At 44.9% G+C, this 16,476-nt stretch overlaps 1 protein-coding gene across 2 annotated transcripts in view; it reads right to left on the reverse strand.

The window, feature by feature from the left end:
- The window catches only part of PHYKPL (5-phosphohydroxy-L-lysine phospho-lyase), a 273,652-nt gene that overhangs the window by 91,293 nt on the left and 165,883 nt on the right, over positions 1-16,476 (reverse strand). Inside the window, exon 11 of one of the 2 annotated variants that reach the window (XM_069199277.1) lies at positions 8,186-8,316. In XM_069199277.1, coding sequence (XP_069055378.1) covers positions 8,186-8,316 — 131 coding nt within the window. Of the gene's footprint in view, positions 1-8,180; positions 8,317-16,476 lie in introns of those variants that run through there. The other variant, XM_069199278.1, reaches the window with a different exon arrangement.

Here is a 16,476-nt window from a genome sequence, read left to right on the forward strand (position 1 = left end):
TCGCCTAGCATTTTTAGCCAGGCCCTCAAGGGTCAGTTAGATGCCCTTGTTTTTCCTTGCTCCTCGACGCTGGTTCAATATGTCGATGACCTTTTAATAGCATCCACTTCAGAACAAAATTGTAAAACAGATACTGTAGCCTTATTGAAACATCTTGCACACCATCACCATAAGGTCTCCCTCTCCAAATTGCAATATTGTAGACAGGAGGTTATATACCTAGGACATCTCCTGTCTAAGGAGGGACGTACGTTGACGGCTGAGAGAATACAAGCTATACGAGACATACCGGTTCCAAGGACACAGAGAGACGTTAGGGCCTTTATAGGTATTACCTCCTTCTGTCGTCAATGGATTCCTAATTATTCTATTTTGATAAAACAATTTTTGCATCTCACTCACAAAGATTGTCCTGAAAAGATTGAATGGAATGATGATTTTCAGTCTGGTTTTGATGAATTGAAAAATACACTCTGCACAGCACCTGTATTGGGTACGCCTGATTATCGCAAAGATTTTCAGTTATATGTGAGCGAGAGAAATGGATGTTCACTATCAGTGTTAACCCAAGAGCATGGCGGCAAACAACGCCCTTGTTGTTATTTTTCGGCCCTACTGGATCCAGTGGCCCGTGCACTCCCGAGCTGTCTACGGGCAGTAGCCGCTGCAGCGGTCGCAGTGCGCCAGTCAGCCGGGATAGTCATGGATTCACCCCTAACCCTGTTGCTCCCACACACTGTTGACGCATTATTGAACAAAACAAAAACACAGCATCTTACTAATGCACGATTAACTACTTATGAACTGACACTTTTAGCTAGTCATATAACATTAAAAAGGTGCAACACGCTCAATCCTGCCACTTTATTGCCAATTACTGAAAAAACGGAGGATTCTTATGATGACATACATGATTGCATTCTCCGGACGGAGGATGAAACAAAAGGGAGAGTGGACTTACAGGATACTCCACTGAGAGACCCTGATGGCATATTATACGTAGATGGCTCATGCATCAAGCTACCCGATGGCACTACCTCTGCAGCCTATGCAGTTACAACAGCTACCACTGTAGTTGAAACAGCTAGAATACCACATAACTCTGCTCAGGCCGCAGAATTAATAGCTCTAACACGAGCCTGTGAGTTAAGTAAAGGACTTAATATGAATGTTTACACGGACAGTCAGTATGCATTTGGCGTAGCACACAATTTTGGTCGCTTGTGGGCAGAACGAGGATTCCTCACTTCACATGGGACACGTATTCAACATGGGACCCTTATAACTAACGTACTTTCTGCCCTGGCGTTGCCCAAAACAATGGCTATCATGAAGTGTAGTGCACACAAAAAGGTGACAGATGAAACTGGACAGGGCAACACCCTAGCCGATCAGACAGCAAAAGATACAGCGTATGCAAAGACAGGACACATGTATGTGGTAGATAGTACAGAGAAGGTTCGTCCCCATGAAATATTTGGGAACACGGTAGAGAGTGTCAGGAAGATACAGGATGAGGCAACTGAACAGGAGAGAAAGGAATGGGAAGAAGGGAAGGCCAAGTTAGATGAAAATACACTGTGCTGGACAGATCTGTCACAGAGGGAAAGATGGATGTTACCCGATGCATTCGTGCTGCCAGTAGTGACTATGGCCCATGGTCCTGCACACGTTAGTGCGAAAAGCATTTGTGATTTGCTTGATCCGGTTTGGTCTAATAAAAATATCAGAAGAGTAGCTGACCAACTGGTTAAATCCTGCATGTGTTGTTTACAACATAACATAGGGAAGGGTGCCTCAGTCCCCGCTGGGCATTTTTCCCCACCAACGTATCCCTTTGAAGTACTACAAATGGATTATATTGAGATGGAAAGGTGTAACAACTTGAAATATGTCCTAGTTGTGGTCTGTATGTTTAGTAAGTGGGTAGAAGCTTACCCTACTAAAGATAATACTGCCCTTACCACCGCAAAGGTACTTCTGAAGGAGTTCTTCCCACGGTTTGGGGTCCCAAGGTGTGTCTGGTCAGATAATGGGAGTCATTTTGTAGGGCAGGTGATGAAAAGGGTGTGTGAAGGGTTGGGCCTCCGCCAGAAGTTTCATGCAGCTAACCACCCCCAGTCAGCAGGACTAGTTGAAAAATATAATGGCACACTTAAATTGAAGATGTCAAAAATATGCGCAGAACGCAGTATACGGTGGCCGGACGCGTTGCCCCTGGCTTTAATGTCTGTCAGGATGACGCCTCACTCTAGATCAGGGTTGTCACCCCACCATGAGATAGTGATGGGTAGGCCAGCAAATGTTTGGGGGGGTCCCTCGACCTCACAAGTACTCAGAACTAGAACATCCTGTTTTGATGGACTATTTAAATGAACTCACTAATTCTTTGCGTTCTATTCACCAACAGGTGCGTGAAGCACTTCCATCTGTATCCACTGATCCAGGCCACAAGATACTACCTGGAGACTGGGTCCTCACAAAGAATTTCCAGAGGAAAAAGAGTCTCGAACCTCGATGGAAAGGTCCGCGACAGGTCCTCCTTGCTACTCGAACAGCAGTTAAAGTCGAGGGAGCTAAGAATTGGATACATGCATCCCACTGTAAGAAAGTACCCCTACTCGTACCCTCTGATGAAATAAAAAGTGGTGACCACCCGACGACTGAGGACCATTTCAGCAACACTACGCGGAGTGATAAAAAACAGAACGACAGTGTGCTGCAGGAGGTTCCCTCAGATTTTGGTCACACTGAACAATTGTTTCCTGACCATACCATACCACAGTCCACAAGATACGATTTCCGCCCACGAAAATAAGAAAATGAACTGATTGCTTGTCCCCTGTATTAAGTCTGACGATAGCTGCAGGGCCGTGATTTTGACTGTCGGGGCGGACCAGAGTGTGTCAATAGGACTGCTGGAATCACCCCGCAGTGAAGCAACCACCAGTCACGGGCAGCACCTAGGTTGGACTGAACTGCTAGTGGGACAAGCAATAAAGAGAAATGGGTGTTATACAAGAAGACAAGAGGAAAAAGAAGAAAATAAGTAATTTAAAAAGACTATTAGGCCCACGTATCGCTTGTCTCACCATAACAATACTATTTTTGGTACTTCCGTCCTGCATTGGGTGGGTAATACATGATTCTGAATCAGAGGTCTCACCAATTACGCCACTGCCTCCAGAACACAGCCATGTTTCCTTACCACCCCATGAGGAAGGACAACGTAAGGAATATGAAAACAATACCTTCATATCTATGTTACATCAACATCAGCTGGCTGTAAATAGAACAAATTGTTGGATATGTGGCTTGCTACCGAGTTCCGTGCAAAGAAGTTTGCCATATATTGCATTCCCTTTTTCTTTTGATGGCTCCTGCAGCGCCTGGTATGAACTATCAGCCATTTGGGCTACCTCAATGGATGCTACTAATTCCGGACTATTGGTCACCCACCTATACCGGTTATGCTGGCCCACTGGAACGGGAGTTTATGGAACAAAGGAAGAAAAGTCAGAATATGCTGACCGACGAAATAGGTCTACTGACATATATTTTTTATCCTTTAATACCACACCCCGGATTGGCCGAAGATTTTATGTAACACAGGTCAAGGCTCCACTTTGTTTTCAGAAAAGTGGTAATAGAAGTGTAGGTGCCAGTAACTGTAATGCTACAGTAATATTGAATGGAACTAATTGGCCTACCATGATACCATCACGAAACTCGTATTTTGTTTGTGGTAATAATGCCTACACCTCCTTGGTACCCACCCGGACCGGCACATGTTACATTGCTTGGTTACTACCACCAACTTACACAGCTGGACCTCAATACCACAGGACTCGGAGAGGGGTAATATCTGCAGAAGATACCTCAGCACAAGAAGCATTGGACTACTTTAAAACTTGTGTACAGTGCCTACCTGCTTTGTGCAGTTGCTGTATGGCATCCCTTGCCCCCTGGCCTGTTCGCCCTCCTCAACACACGGCTATGCTGTCCCTTGAGCAGGAGATAAAAGACCTTATGTCCATTAACATAGACACTGAATGACGTTCAAACTTGCCTCACAATGGCAAAAGGAGGGATTGAGAAAATGTACATAAAGTTAATCATACACCATAGCTGCTAGGCATCTGTTTATCTTTATTATGTTGCCATGTGCTCGACAAACCTCTTGAACTTTGATGATTGACCTTGTGCTCGCAGCCTTGGGCTGCAATCTGCTTATCGCTGCCATATTACTTTTTCCAATTACAGTTCCGAGAATTGTCGTGCTTAATCAGTAACTGCCAGAACAAGTTTGTACAGGTCGTTGCCACCTCCTGCCAGCTGCATCTGTACCTTCTCCCACCACATGTGTATCCCTGAAATATTCTGAAGGCCGCAGAGGACCTTGAATGCGCTAGGGGTGGAGTTGTCCTCTGACTAAGCAGTTTTGTGTGTATATAAGGTTGGGTGCCCCAGAGTGAAGGGGCAGCCTCCGTAGGATAGTCACTTGACTGTCCTGGGACTCTGTATTAGCTCGAGCCATAATCCATGTAATAAACTTCTCTTTATTCCTCCAGTTGGTGACTCCGTCTGATTTGTGAACTCTCTGCTAAACTGACCCTGAGGACATAAAGGGTGTCCCTCCACCGCTGGGAAGGAGACCCCGGGTGGGGGTCTAATCTTTCCTGGTTCCTCAACCTCATGTCCAACAATTGAAGTAGGCTCTCCAGGAATATTTCGCCCTCAACAGGGACTCAGTTCCATCACCGGGAGTCCTTTGGGCCGGCAGTAAGGCAGTGTTGCGGGGGACGGTTAGGAGTCTTTTTCACTCCTGAGAGCATTCCCAGACCCTTCACATTACTCAGCTCGAGGCCTGGGCCGTCCAACTGGAGGCGGTACAGAGTGCGCAGCCAAACGAAGTAGTTGCCAGACAGATCCTACTGATCCGAGAGGAGATCTGTGACCACTCTCTGGAGGTGGCTAAACACCTTTGGCGAGCAGCCAATGCTTGGGTGTATGGATGGGGGGGACAACAATGGGAAGCTGCTTTACTGGTTGACTTCCCATCATCAATCATCTAGAATTAACCCCGAAATCGTTAACGCACACGGAGAGCTTGTCTCCAAGCTCCAAGAAGTGGCAGACCCGTTCGCATCATGTTACAAGGTACTATATCAGGACTTGGCAGTGACTGATTCAGATCATGCCCGCAACTCTTAACAGACATTCCCCTCCCCGAACTGCCTCCTGCAGATGCAAAAATACCTGATGAACCTCTCCCAGGTGAAGAAATTGGGGAAGCATCTCCTCGCTAGGAGCGGGTAAGACTCCTGGGCCCCACGGGTTCCCGTCGGAATATTATAAAGTGTTCTGGGACGACTTGGTACCACACCTTACAGCCTTAAATGAGGAAGTGGAGTGTCAGGGCTCCTTTCCGGAGGAGTTAGATGTTGCCACTATTGTGGTGCTTCCCAAAACTCAACCACCGTCGGGGCAATGTGCCGATTGAAGGCCAATATCCCTAATTAATAGCGAAGTGAAAATTTATGCCACAATTCTTAAAAGGGTGTTCCCGCTGCTGATTCACCCAGTCAGTGTGGATTCATGGCTAACTGAAGCACGCGGCACTGTATACGTCGTTTACACATGGCCCTAGCTCGGCGCCATCAGTTGCCCCAGAACCTAGCCCTTTTATTTATTTATTTTAAAAAGGCCTTCGACACTGTTGACTGGGGATTTCTCTTCCTAGTATTACAGCGTGCAGATTTGTGGCTGACATTCCGCCAACTAGTCCATGCCTTATATGCCAACCCCACAGTCTGAGTGCAGGTTAACTGTACCCTATTCTCTATATTTCCTATCCACCAGGGACTTCCTCAAGGCTGCCCCTGTTCCCTCTCCTTTTTGCCCTGGCCATTGAACCTTTGGCACAACTGATTAGAATAGACCCACTATATCGCGGTTGGAATTGGGGGAACATCCTCTGAAGACCGAGTGGCCCTGTATGCCAGCGATGTTCTGCTCTATATGAGGGAGCCCAATGAAACTGGCCCAAGGAGCTTCCACCTCCTGCGTTGCTACGAAGAGGCATCGGGGCTCAAAATGAACCCCCGTCAAGTCAGTGTTAGTGCCCCTAAAGCTGTTGCAAGATTGCTATGATTGGCAGGGGGTGGTGCCCATTCACCGGCTGAGCTTTAAATATCTTGGTATATGGGTGGCCCTCCTTCCGGAACTCACTTGGACCCTAAACCTGACATCATTACTATCCTGAATCAAGGCGGATCTACAAAGATGGCAGGTATTGCCGTTAAAACATCCTGGGCCACGTGGCCTTATATAAAATGATGGTCTTACCGCGCGTTTTATATGTGCTCCAAAATGTTCAGTTTTTGATCCCACGCCCCTGGTTCCAGGCACTGGAGAGAACTACAACCTCATTCCTCTGGTATGGAGCGAGGCACCAGATAGCACTACAGCACTGCCAGAAGGGGGCTTATGATGGGGGGATGGGTATGGCTAACCCATACCTGTACTACTTGGCAACACAACTCCTGGTGGTGCATGACTGGTTTAATGGGGGGTAGATGGACCCGGCCTATCAGTTAGAGCTAAACACACAGGGATTTCCACGTATTCTAGGTCTTCTTTATGGCTCACTGCTTCCCCAAGACATGGATCCAGTGGCCAGGGCGGTCCTTCTCGCTTGGCGAGTGGCAGTGCGACATACTCAGTGGAGCAATGTCATCACCCAACAGACTCCACTGTGGCATGGAACATGGCTGAGCGAATCAGCTACATTTGGAGGGTTTGTGAAATGGGATCTCGTGGGCATTTCGTACCTAGGGACGAATGGAAGGGGGATGCCATGCGATCCTTTCACGATTTGCAATCTGACTTTCAACTCTCCCACACGCAGTTCTTCAGATACCTCCAAGTCCGGCATGCCCTGGACAAGCACTTGTCCCGCACAGACTCGGTGCCAGAATACAGTCCACTAGAGGCCAAGCTGCTAATCGGAGCCTTGGGGAAAAAAGGAGTATCCCAAATCTACAAGATTTTAATCAACAACCCTCTAGGCAACCTAAACCATATCAGGAACAAATGGGAGGGCTGGTTGGGATCCATTGAGGAGACTGACTGGGTGGAAGCGCTAATGGCACCCAGAATATTGGTGGTGTCTGCAAGAGTGCATGCAGTGTAGCTATACTTTCTGTATGGGGCGTACCTATCCCTTACCGGCTTTATTGGGCAGATCTTCGCCCTTCCGCTCAATGTCCACGGTGTGAAAGAGACTCTGCAGACTTCTTTCATATGTTCTGGACATGGCTGCTAATACAGGTGTACTGGGGAAAGATAAATTGCGAACTGAATGTAGTGCTGGAAAGGGAGCAACAGATGTTCCCAAAATTGGTCCTGCTAGGCATGATGGAGGAGTTGGAAGGCACAAGAGCTGACTGCACGTTTGTTGGTACTGCCATGCTGGTGGCCAAGAGAGACATTGCAGCCACCTGGAACTCTCCCAAGGGGCCGTACCTCCAGAAATGGAGGAGCGGCGTCGACTGGTGTGCAAACCAAGGGGAAATCGGTCTACGAAATGAGGGGCTGTCCCCATAAGCACACAAAGGTCGGGGGAAATAATTGGGTCTTCTTCCGTGAATAAACATGACTGTGTTTTTCTCTAATGCATACCAATGTTGTGGATCTGTCATATGGTTAAAAGATATTGGCACTATAAGTACAACTCTAAACTGGCTGCGCTAAGCCTTACCTGTGCAATGGTTTTCTCCTTCTTCTTCCTTCTTTCCTTTCTTTCAACAAAACCAATAAAAATTGTTTATACAATTTTTTTTTTTTTAAACGCGCACAGAGAAAGTCATACTATGAGATCTGGCACAGGACAACACCTGTCTGTGTGATTTCTGTGCGCAATCTGACTGCACTTATGAGCAACAGACTACCACCACTGCTCATAACAACTTTAAAGCAAATACTCTTTTATGAGACATGCAATTCACAAGCCATTAAGTGTCCTTTCCAAAGTGTATTTTTGTACCATGGGCATACTGTGAATTGTGATGGTATGCTTTTCACCATAAAAATCGGAATAATGAATGATTGAGAGGGAAAAGAAGAGCAATTAATGTTAAGAATACATATGTGAATACAATATATATATATGCAATACTCTTACCCTTAAGAATTATATCTAATTTCTCAACTACAAATTTGGCATTGTCCATGCTGAAGCACATTGGAGGCTTAAATTTTAGAACATTTCTTCCTGGTCCATCAGTACTCAATACAATACCTTCCTTCTTCATCCTAGAATACAGAAAAATCATAAAAATGCATGCTTTATTCTATTGCCATGTTAAACCATCAACCCGATCAACATCATAAAACGTGCTATAATTTTCCTTGTGAAGAAATCATGTTTTGTTTGGGGGTACTATTTCTCACCTGGAATATTTCCTTCCCCTTGCAAAATCCCTCAAAGAGGGTTGCTACCATTACCTGAAAGAAGGGAAATGTATCTTACCCATTAAGCATCTGTTCATGGCATGTAGTGCTGCAAACTCACATGCTTAGCATAATGCTGTCATCTTGTGTTGGGCTCGGATGCTTGCAAGTTGCTTTTCTTTGAAGAAAGTATCTCGAGTCACGACATAGTGTGACTCCTCCTCTTGCTGGTAATGCACATGGGCATCAACTCCATTGTTAGAATGTTTTCCCACATTGGCAGGTGAGGATGGAACATGAAGCAAAGATTAGTGTAAAGAGATGAGTTTGTGTAAGTAACTGTAACAAGCACAGGTGCCCGGGGAGGAGGATGGGCGCATGTGAATCTACAGCACTACCTGCCACAAACAGATGCTAACTGTTAAGTAACATTTTCTGTTCAAAGCATGTGTGGCTGTAGATACACATGCTTAGCATAGACTGTAAAGCAGTACTCCTCCATAGGCGGTGGCTAACCTGTGGGAGATACGGTTGCTTAAAATAGTGTTTGTAGAACTGCTGGCCCACGTTGGCTTGTTGGTGAGCCGGTACACCTACACAGTAATCTTTTGTAAATGAATGTGGTGTAGACCACGTAGTTGCTTTACATATGTCATATGTCATCTATAAGAAGGTTTCCCGGGAAGGCCATTGAAGATCCTTTTTTTACAAGTGGAGTGAGCTCTAGGAAGAATGGGTAACGTTCTTTTAGCTTTAGCATAGCATGTTTGTATGAATTTAACAATCCAGCTTGCCTTTGCTGGATTTGAAATGACCCTTCCTTTGTGAGGTTTTGAGAAAGTGACAAATTGTTGTTGTCTCTTTCTTAATGATTTAGTCAACGGAAATCATAAGAGCTAGTTTTACGTCTTATGTATAGAACCCTTTCTGTAACTGAGTCAGGTTGGGGAAAAAGAAAGACTGTTCAGTAGATTAAGGTGAAATTGTGAAACCAACTTTGGAAGAAATTTAGGGTTGGTGCGAAGTACAACTCTATCACTATGTATTTGGAAGAAGGGATCTTCTACAGTTAGTGCCTGAAGCTCACTGACACGTCTAAGTGAAGTGCTAGCGACCAGGAATGGTGCCTTCCAGGATAAAAACAGGAGAGGGCTGGAGTGGAGGGGCTCGAATGGAGGACCCATTAACCTTGTTAATGAAATTTTGAGATTCCATGTGGGAGCTGATGGCACCCTAGGAGGAATGACTCTTAAGACCTTCCAGGAAGGCTCTGATAACTGGAATTCTAAACAGAGAAGAATGTTGGCTATTTTGTAAGTATGAGGCTACCACCGCTATGTGTTGCCTTATAGATGTAAAAGCTAAACAAGATGTATGCAATGAAATAAGTAGCAAACAATGTCAAGTATATTAGCTCCTAAGGGATCAATGTGTTTGAGACAACCTTACTGAAAAATCTTTTCCATTTAGCAGTGTAAAAGGCATGAATAATAGGCCTGCGTGCATCTTTGAGAATGTCTATATACTGTTCTGGGATGCTGAGGTAACCAAATTCTAGAACATTAGGAGCAAAATCGCAAGATTGAGGGATCTTGGGTCCAGGTGTCTGATTCCTTGATGGTTCTTTGTGGGAAGGTCCTGCTGTTCAGCAGTAGTTCATGGGGAAGTACTGTCAGCTCAAGGAGTGTGGTGAACCATGGTCGTTGTGCCCATGTGGAAGCCATTAGGATGAGGGTGAGAGATGTCTGCCGAAGTTTGCGAACCAGAAACAAAAGCGGTAGGAGCAGTGGAAAAGCTTAAGCAAATATCCCTGACCAACTTATCCACAGTGCATTGCCCTTGGACTATGGGTTTGGAAACCTGGAAGCAAAGTTTGGGCATTTCACATTTTCTGCTGTGGCAAAAAGGTCTATTTGAATTTGTTCCCAACACTGAAAGTATTGGAGGAGGACTTGCAGGTGGAATTTCTATTCATGAAAAGTTGGCGCCTCCTGCTGAGGAGATCTGCAAAGTCGTTGCCCACTCTCGGTCGGTACTCTGCTAACAGGTTTATGCTGTATCATACAGCCCACTTGCAAATGGTCTGGGCTAAAAGAGAAAGCTGTGGGGACTTAATGCCCCTTTGGTTTTGGACATAATATATGGCTGTCATGTTGTCTGTATTGATTAGGACTACCTTGTCAATCAGGTGAGGGAGGAATGCTTTCAGTGCTAGGTGAACAGCTAGTAACTCCAGGTGATTTACGTAGAGATGTTGCTGTCAGGGTGTCAAGTGGCCCTGGACAATTAGAACGTGCAAATGCCCTCCCCTTCCTGGAAAGGAGGCATTCGTTAGGGTCCTTTACAGATCTGGGTCTAAGAAAGGCCATCCTTTTAAGGGTTTGTTGGAGTTCTACCATTGCAGAGCGTTGTAAGCGTGACGGCTGATCAACACTGGATCTTAAAATTGACCCTCCACTTGGGCAGTAAACATGGCTGCAACTGACAAATGTGTAGTCTGGCATGAGGTATTATGACAATACATGCAGCCATCATGTTGAGGTGATGCATGACTGTCCTCTCTGTTACTTATAGACTTGGCTGAAAGTGGGGTCTTGTTGTAATAACAGGAATGACGTCTCTAAGAGTGGCCACGTGAAAGTGTTCTGATAGAATGTACTCATTTAGGGGTCTGAGATCCAAGGTTGGTCTGAAGGACCCCTCTTTTTTTGGGATTAGGAAGGCATTCTGATAGACCCCTGTGCCCTGTTAGTGGAGTGGAACAGGTTCTCTAGTTCATTTTCTGAGGCATTCTTGTACTTCTTCCCAGGAACAACTGCTTATGTTTTGGGGAAAGTTTGTGTTTGCAAGGTGGAATGTTGGGAGGTGTGGACGTGAACTCCAGACAATAACCATGTTGGATAATATCCAACACCACTAATCAGTCTTACAGTCGACCTTCGACAGGTGTTGATTGATCTTTTGGGGACAGGGGGGGTGATTGACTGGTAAGTCAGGGTTTTGTGGTAGATGGTTTTGTAAAACTGCCCTTGCCTGTGCCTTTAGAGTTGGAACCCCTATATCAGCCTCAATAATATCCTCCAGGCGAGGTGGAGGTGATTTGGGTCTGTGGCTGCTGGTAAGTGGTGGCGGTCTCTGGGGAGGTTGTTTTGAAGCCTTTGCGATAAGATGAGCGGTGGAAGGAGCAACGGTGAGACGGAATCTGTAGCGCTTCCATGGCCAAAACTGTTTTATTATCTTTTTTGTTTTTCACTAGGTAGGTACCTAACTGAAGACCAAAGAGATGTCCTCTATCAAATGAAAGGGCCCGGAGATTGTGTTGTATTCTGAGTTTAAACACTGAGACCTGGAGACAGGCATGCCTGTGTAGTAATACGCTAGAACAGGTGTCTCCAAACAGTCGATCGCAAGCTACCAGTAACTCGCAGAAACCTTCAGAGTAGCTCCCAGCCTTGAGTTCATTTTTAAACTAAGAACTCCAATTAATAAGTGTTGCATTTTCCTTGTAAAGTTAAAAAAAAGCTGTGTTTATTTTACATTATCAGCAGACAGCTGATAGCAGAGCCTGATAATGAGCACTGCTCGACTCAGATTAATGACCATGGTGGGTCACAGAGGTTCAGTACTGAAGCAAAGAGGTATTTAACTCTTAAATAAAAGTCATCAACTCAAGAGCATGAAAACAAAATGATGTTTCTGAATGCTTTTAACTGGCAAAAAATCAAACTGAAGAGTTAACTTAATTGTTAAGTTAACTCTGACTCAAAGTAGAAAAAACACTAAGACTTGATTTTCGCCACTTTAAATTTCTCCCATTAAAAAAAAATATAAAAAAAAGACTGTTTTCAGTTATACATATGGCACTGTGGGTAACTGGGAGCAAGATTCCTGTCATTTGTAAATGCAGCACTTTTCTCTCATTTTAAAGCATCACATTTACAAACAGCAGGGATCTTGCTCCCAGTGGCTGGTATACACAGTGCCATATTTGTAACTGAAAAACACAGTCATTGGTCGAGTCACAGATTACACATCCGATGATGGTTGGTGCAAGGATATTTAGCGTGACACCAAGGGCAAAATCAATAAGGCATTTGTTCGGTCACCAAGGGCAGATGGGTCTCGGGGCGATTTGGGGAACGCCTATGTATGGAAGCAGCATCCTGAAGGGCAAAGACCCACAAGGGGTCGCGGTCGATGCAAGTTGCCCTAACAAAGTTCATGTCGTCGAACCGAACAGGACAGAGAGAAAGGGCTGCGATCAATAACAATATTGAAGGAAAGCAGGTTATACTGAGAAAACTAATTCAATGGTGTCAAACCAAAGCAGAATAGCACAAGTTCAAAACCAATGGTGGAAGAAAGCAATCTAACAATGGAGTCGATGGCCATGTGCATTACGAGCAAGAGGAGGAATCAAACTACCTCATGACTCGAAAGACTTTCTTCTAAGAGAAACAACTTGTACACATCCAAGCTCCACACTAGATGGCAGGACTATGCTAAGCATGCTTATCTACAGACACATGCTCGAACAATAAAGCGAAAAAGGACACACAAATCGTTGGGTATCAGATAACAGAAGTAAACCGTCTTAAATTGCATTTTCTCAAACGTTGACCACTCCACCTATCTCTCAAATACAGTTGAAAAGGTACACATATTAGAAAGGTTTCCTGGCACAATTATTCTGTAGAGTTCCATGGGTAATGCATTGGAATACATGTTCTTTTCTCACAGGTTGTATTAACACTAAGCGCTTGCCTTTGAAGGAGTTCCTTCCTGGTCGCTTTTCAGAAATAGAAGCTGGAATTTATAGATATTTGTCTTAATGATAGGAAGGCCACATGCGGCAATACAAAAAGTAGTCACTCAATGCTATTAGTCTGTAAGTTCCATTCTATTACCAGCTTGTATTAACCTTTCCCTTCATGCTACAACCTAACCTTATGTTTACGTTATTGCTGCTGGCAATCAAAAGGAGCAAATGAGCTTAAACTATAATGATAGCAGCACTACAGGAGAATCAATTTCCCTAGTTCTTAGATCTCTTTTTTGATCCTTCCCCAGCAGCACTGGGCTTCTGTTACAGCTCTATTTATCTGCAAAATGTTTTACAATGTCATCCTGATAAAATAATGGCATTAGCAACACACCAATAATGCAAGCAATGTTCGTGTCTCTCATCCACGTCAGAAGCCTAAGCCTTTGTGGTAGTAGCAAATGTTGTACGGAAGTGATCTAGGATGACGGACTATTGATTAAAAAAAAAGAATGCTACAAAGGGAGGGGCCAAAAGCAGTGTAAGTAGTTCGCCCAATTCTAGTCTGTGCTTGGATTCTAGTAGTTGGAATGCCTGCGTTTATATAGGGAGAAGAAAAGCTACAAGTACCAGGGTAAAGAGAAAAGCAGGATGAAGGATAGTGGAGAGGTGGTGAGTAGGAAATAATAGACAGAGAGATTAAAGCTAGGAAAGACAACGGTGGAGACTCAAGGGCAGAGGAAAAGCAGGTATTTGATGTCTCGCCTGGCTCTTGCCCTTGAGAGGGCAACTTGGGCCTTCATATGGCAAGGTAGCACTACACTTCCCAAGCCAATGGTGACATACCCAAGGCTAGGACCAGTGCAGAACTGTCCACAAGCAGGCCTGACTTTGGGATCCTGAGCACAATAAACTACCCTCTCAGGTAAACAGATGGCATTGATTAGTGCACATATGAAGTAACAATCAATGGAGAGGTGGTGGGTATCACTTTGCACATGAATCAAAGTTTTGTGGTGGAAAGATAGAGTCAGGAAGGGGGAGAGAGGTACTTTGGGAGAGAACAAGAGAGATGTAGAGAGTCAAAATGTGAGGGAAAGAAGCAGAGAAAGAAGTAAAAGGAGAAAGGGTGAAACATGAGCAAGAGCAAAAGAGTGAGAAAAAGGAGGTGAGGATAGGGGTTTAAAGATATGTGGGAGGAAGGGGCAAGGCTTCAAGGGGTTGTTATACCCCCCTAATAAATTAATTCTGGGGTAAATAGTTGGGTACAGGTGCTTTAGGTCAGGTACAGTGAGGGGGTGTGTTGGTTTTCACTTGGGATTCTTGCATACGCATGCAGACAAAAACTCCCACATAAGCTCATCTCCATTTTAAAGTTCTTGTTGAAACTGGCCCATTTTGCAGGATTATCCCCAAAAGTATTGCCTTCTTCCTCCTATTTTTTCCGACATGTTTTTGTTGGCTTTAGGACTCTGTAAATTCTGTACATTTTACCACTGCTAACAGGTGCTAAAGTGCATACGCTTCGTGTCTAAAATGTATTGGTGATGGGTTTCTCTATGACTGGCATATTTGATTTACCAGTAAGTCCCTAGTACAGTGAACGGTGTGTGACCAGGGCCTGTAAATCAAATGCTACCAGTGGGCCTGCAGCACTACTTGTGACACTCACAGGTAGCCCTGTAAATATGTTTCAAACATGCCACTGCAGTGTCTATTGTGCCTGTTTAAATTGCCATTCCAACCCAGCAAGTGCACACACTTGCCAGGCCCAAACCTTCTCTTTTATTACCTGTAGGTCACCCCTAAAGTAGGCCCAAATGCAGCCCCATGGGCAGGGTGCAGTGTATTTAAAAGGCAGGACATGTAATGGTGTGTGAAATACTGCTAAATTCAGCTTTCACTAGGCCTACCTCTCCCATATGGTAACATGGGTATTGCCTTGAAATATCTTTTAAGTGTAATTTCCCATTGAGAGCAGATAGAAATTTGGAGTTTGGGGTCTCTGAACTCAAAATTGGAAAAAAACATATTTTTGGGAAGTTGGTTTTTGAATTTTAAGTTTGAAAATGGCACTTTTAGAAAATGGGTATTTTCTTACTTAACCATTCTGTGCTTCTGCCTGTCTGCTGAGTACACATCTAGGTCAGGATGATATTTGGGCTGTTTGTGTATTCACTATAGATGCTCACACAAAGGGAGATGAGGTGTGCCTTGCATATCCTGGTAGTCTATCACCAGGCTGATGGGTCTTCCTGAGCTAGAGTGGTGGGCGGAGCTGACACTTGCTCCTGAACAGGGCTGTACCTGTCCTCACACAAAGCAGTCTCCAACCCCTCTGGAGTGTGTCTGGGGCCAGGACAGGGAAAGGTAGGGTCTTGTGCACTACAAAGACTTCTCTTTGAAGTTTGCCTACTTCAAAGACAGAAATGGGTCTAAGTACTGGACTTCTGACCGCACATAGTTACAACACTTCTGGATTGAGGGTATTCTGCCAGGAAGAACAGCTGGATGCTGAATTAAGGGACTGACATTTTCCCTGCTGCTTTGTCGTGCTGGGCTGCTGCTTGCTGCTTCTGTCTTGGGAGGGAAAGGACTGGACTTGGCATTCTACATCCTGCTTCCAAAGGTTCTCCAAGGGCTTGGACTGAGCTTGCCTCCTGTTGAGAAGTCTCAGGGACATCAAAGACTTCATCTGCCAGTGCCTGGGCTCTTCTGCTGAGAGTCATGACTTGCTAAGTAGTGTAATTCCGTTGCAAGTGCATGCTGGTGATCTGAAGGAGAAAATCCACGCATCAATGCGCCTCTCTCAAAGCTTTAAAAAAAAGTCGATGCACCGCCTGTCCCATGGCTGCAGAATCAACATAGCGCATGTTTCACCATGATCCCATCAACACAACTCACCTGGGTTTTCCATGCACTGTCCCTGGTGCCAATTTCTCATCGAACCCCCACTGCAGTAAGGAACCGAGGCCACGTGTCTGGAAATCGACACATTGTCTCACCTGCGAGGAAAGAATCAACGCATCACCTCCCTTGCGCAGCAAGGAACTGACGCATCACTTTGCTTTTCCGGCACCTCACCTCCCTTGTGGCTTGCATCATCTTCATTTTTCATGCAACTCAGTACTTTGTGCTAAAGAGATACATCCATTGATTGCTATGGATTAAGACTTGCTCAAACGTTTAAAAGTGATATTGACTGGTGGATGTTGGATCTCTGTTTTGGTCTTGTTTTAATCAGATAAATATTGGATATT

This window comes from Pleurodeles waltl, chromosome 7, assembly GCF_031143425.1.
Source record: "Pleurodeles waltl isolate 20211129_DDA chromosome 7, aPleWal1.hap1.20221129, whole genome shotgun sequence".
In the NCBI taxonomy this organism is placed as follows: Eukaryota; Metazoa; Chordata; class Amphibia; order Caudata; family Salamandridae; genus Pleurodeles; species Pleurodeles waltl.